The sequence below is a fragment of the Arachis ipaensis genome, chromosome B09 (assembly GCF_000816755.2).
Source record: "Arachis ipaensis cultivar K30076 chromosome B09, Araip1.1, whole genome shotgun sequence".
In the NCBI taxonomy this organism is placed as follows: Eukaryota; Viridiplantae; Streptophyta; class Magnoliopsida; order Fabales; family Fabaceae; genus Arachis; species Arachis ipaensis.
The window spans coordinates 27560969-27564130 of NC_029793.2; the positions used below are offsets into that span (position 1 = coordinate 27560969).

At 39.9% G+C, this 3162-nt stretch overlaps 1 protein-coding gene across 1 annotated transcript in view; it reads right to left on the reverse strand.

The window, feature by feature from the left end:
- The window catches only part of LOC107618427 (mucin-2), a 3591-nt gene continuing 2884 nt past the window's right edge, over positions 2456-3162 (reverse strand). Inside the window, exon 4 of the mRNA XM_016320485.2 lies at positions 2456-2948. Coding sequence (XP_016175971.1) covers positions 2741-2948 — 208 coding nt within the window. The 3' untranslated portion in view covers positions 2456-2740. The remainder of the gene's footprint in view (positions 2949-3162) is intronic.

Genomic DNA, 3162 nt, shown 5'->3' on the forward strand with positions numbered 1-3162 from the left:
ACGACGGTGATGACGGTGATGGAGAATGACGTGATGGCGGTGACCAGAGCTGAAATCACTGGAGTAAGAGACCCAAATCGGTGGCCAGAGCTGAAATGATGTCGTTGAGGTTGATGCCGACATGGTTGTCGTTGAGGGATAAGGGATCACCGAAGAGGAGGAACGACGTGTGGGAAGCTACTGCTGCTGGCGTTGTCACAGCTGTGGTTGAGGATAGGAACGACGGTGATGGAGAATGACGTGATGGCGGTGACCAGAGCTGAAATCACTGGAGTAAGAGACCCAAATCGGTGGCCAGAGCTGAAATGATGTCGTTGAGGTTGATGCCGACATGGTTGTCGTTGAGGGATAAGGAGGGGCCGGGATCACCGAGAAAGTGGTCGTCATGGGTGGCTGAGGAAGGTGAGGCCAACGCCAATGGAGGAAGGATTGAGGTTGGTGATGGAGAGGGAGAAGAAGGTGGAGAAGGAGGTGGGGGCGGAGATAGTAGGGCGGCGGAAAGGGAGAGAAGAAGAATTGGGATTGAAGTCGAGTGAGGTGACATTTTTTGGATTGATTTATGCCTGTAGTCACGCTGGTTTGGTTGGCAAGGATCGTTGGATTGATTTACCCCTGATGAACCTACTTGGGCTGCTTTACCGAGTGCTTGTAAGCACCATGGTAATGCCAAGATGGCGATTAGGATTGCTAATCATCTATTGAGCTTAAAACCTGAAGAGTCTTCCTCCTATATATTGTTATCTAATGTTTATGCTGGGGCTGATATGTGAAAAAATGTTTCAAAGGTGAGGAAGATGATGATGGTAGTGGAAGTTAAGAAACAACCTGGGTATAGCTGTAGCTGCATTGAATTGGGAAAGGAGAGTTATGTGTTTTATGCTGGAGAGACGTCTCATCCGATGAAGGGAATGGGGAGAGAAGAAAGAGAAGAGATAGGGAGTGGGGGTGCAGGTTGGGAGAGGGGAGGGGAGGGGAAATGGTTGGTTTTTATTTTTTAATATTATTTTTATCATTTATATTAATTATTAAGGGTAATTTGGTAAAAAAATAAAATTAAAGTAGAAAAGGACGATTTTATAACGTTTTGTAACGTTGAGGATGATTTTAATAACAAAAAAAGGTCGAGGACGATTTTAATTTTGATCTTAGACCTTAAGGATGAAAAAAAAATACTTAAACCCTTAAAAAGCCTTTCAGAAGAGGCAAAGAACCAAGCAACGATCCCCTTTTCCTCATTAAACAGGCGCAGAACTCAGGAACAACTGCCACACATTTCTCGTGCGTCATTAAACTCCACCAACGTTCAACTTTTTGAACACGTCGGCCAAACCGAGGTAGTATTACCCGACATCTACAACAGAAGCCGAAATGCTTGAGCCCGACCTCTAAGAAGAAATGTACTCAAGTATGGGCACTGTTCATACCCTGGCTCAACAGATAGAAGCCAGGCCCAACAAGAATAAAAGGCCCACCTTTAAAGGTGGACCTTACTACAAACCCGACCTCTTTAAAGAGGTTGGGCAAAACCATAAAGGTCCAGTTCTACTTGACTAAACAAGTGACTGCCTCCATAAGCCTCTCTAACTGGCTCTACCTCATCTAGAAGGTAGATCCCAACAAACCCTCGTGATAAAGGGAACGCTTATCTATCTGAAAAGATAGAACTACTCCAACAAAAGTAGTTATCTACTCTACTATAAATACACTTGAACCTCCAGGTATAACTCACGTTCTAGTCTACTAAAAACTTGACTAAAACCCTTACTAACTTAAATATTAGAGTCTCTTGCAAGTACCACCCCCCACTTCCTCACGAGAAACTCAGACAGACAGCACCTTGGCATCAATAAGTCGGACGCTGCCACACAAAGGGATTTGGACCTCACATCCAACCCCAAATTAACGTTTTAGGTAACTCTTGAAACAAAATTCATCTTCAATCAATCAACCAAATATTTATTATCACAATAAATAATAAAATCTTTTTCGAACTCAACACTTTTGTTTTTCCATGTGGTGTGTTCCACTTCGTTATGTTAAAACTTCTTTATTTTTTTTTTAAAAAAAATTGTTAAACATAAAAATTTAGCGCGACAACGATCACATTGCATTATGATGGTTGTAGTATATACAGTCCTAACAATCAAAATTGCAACCAAATCTGCAAGTACAACCGATTTAAACCCTTTCATATAATTGCATTTCTTGGACTCGTGTGCAATGATTTCTAGCAATCCATGGTAACTCAACAACTCAAGGGAGACACCCACCGCCACCATTTCTTTCTTTTGAGAGTATAAGATTGATGACTATGCTTTTAGTTTGGCTTTGTATTTGTTACTGCCTCACATGTCAAAGTGAAACCAATAAATACACTACTTTTACTTTCACCTAATTCTTCACAAAACCACATAAATCAAAATGGATTCTCTGCATAATATAATGAATTGAACTATTTTAGCGAACAACAACCCCAGCAAATCAATTTCCAAATCAAGTCTAATCGATTTACATACACTAAAGTTCATGCTCCATCATAAGAGTCCATAAATTAAACTACCAAAGCTCTCAAAATATATGTACAATACCAACATAGAAGAAATGCAATCCTCTTCTAACTATGGTACTCTACAAACTCTCATTCTGCACCTATATAATATAAGATACCTGTACAAAGTACAAACTCAATAATACTATGATCCGCATGGTAAACTTGTTTGTTTCATTCTTTCTCTTAAAATTAAGGGAGCAAAATGAGTGTTGCAGTGACAAATGATATCAAAAGCTGAACCATGTATCCAACAATGGGTAATAGTGAGGAGGACGATGATGACGTGGTGGTGGTGCTTGCTTCAGGAGGAGTAGTTTGGGACCCAAAACCTGGCATTATACCTGATGTTGATGTTGTTGGGCTGCTTGAGTTCAACACTGAAGGTGGGGTACCATAGCTGCAAAAGAAATTTCATGCCATATAAAAACCACAATCGGCAATCTTCATGTATAGAGTAAACACCAAAATTGATCCTCAACGAATCTTAAATCGGACAGTTTTTGTTCCTAACAAATTTTTATTTTTGAAAAGTTCTCAAAAATTAACTAATTTAATTTCGTTGAGACAGATTTCTTCATCGTTTTAAAGAAAAAATAATTTTTTATAGTAGT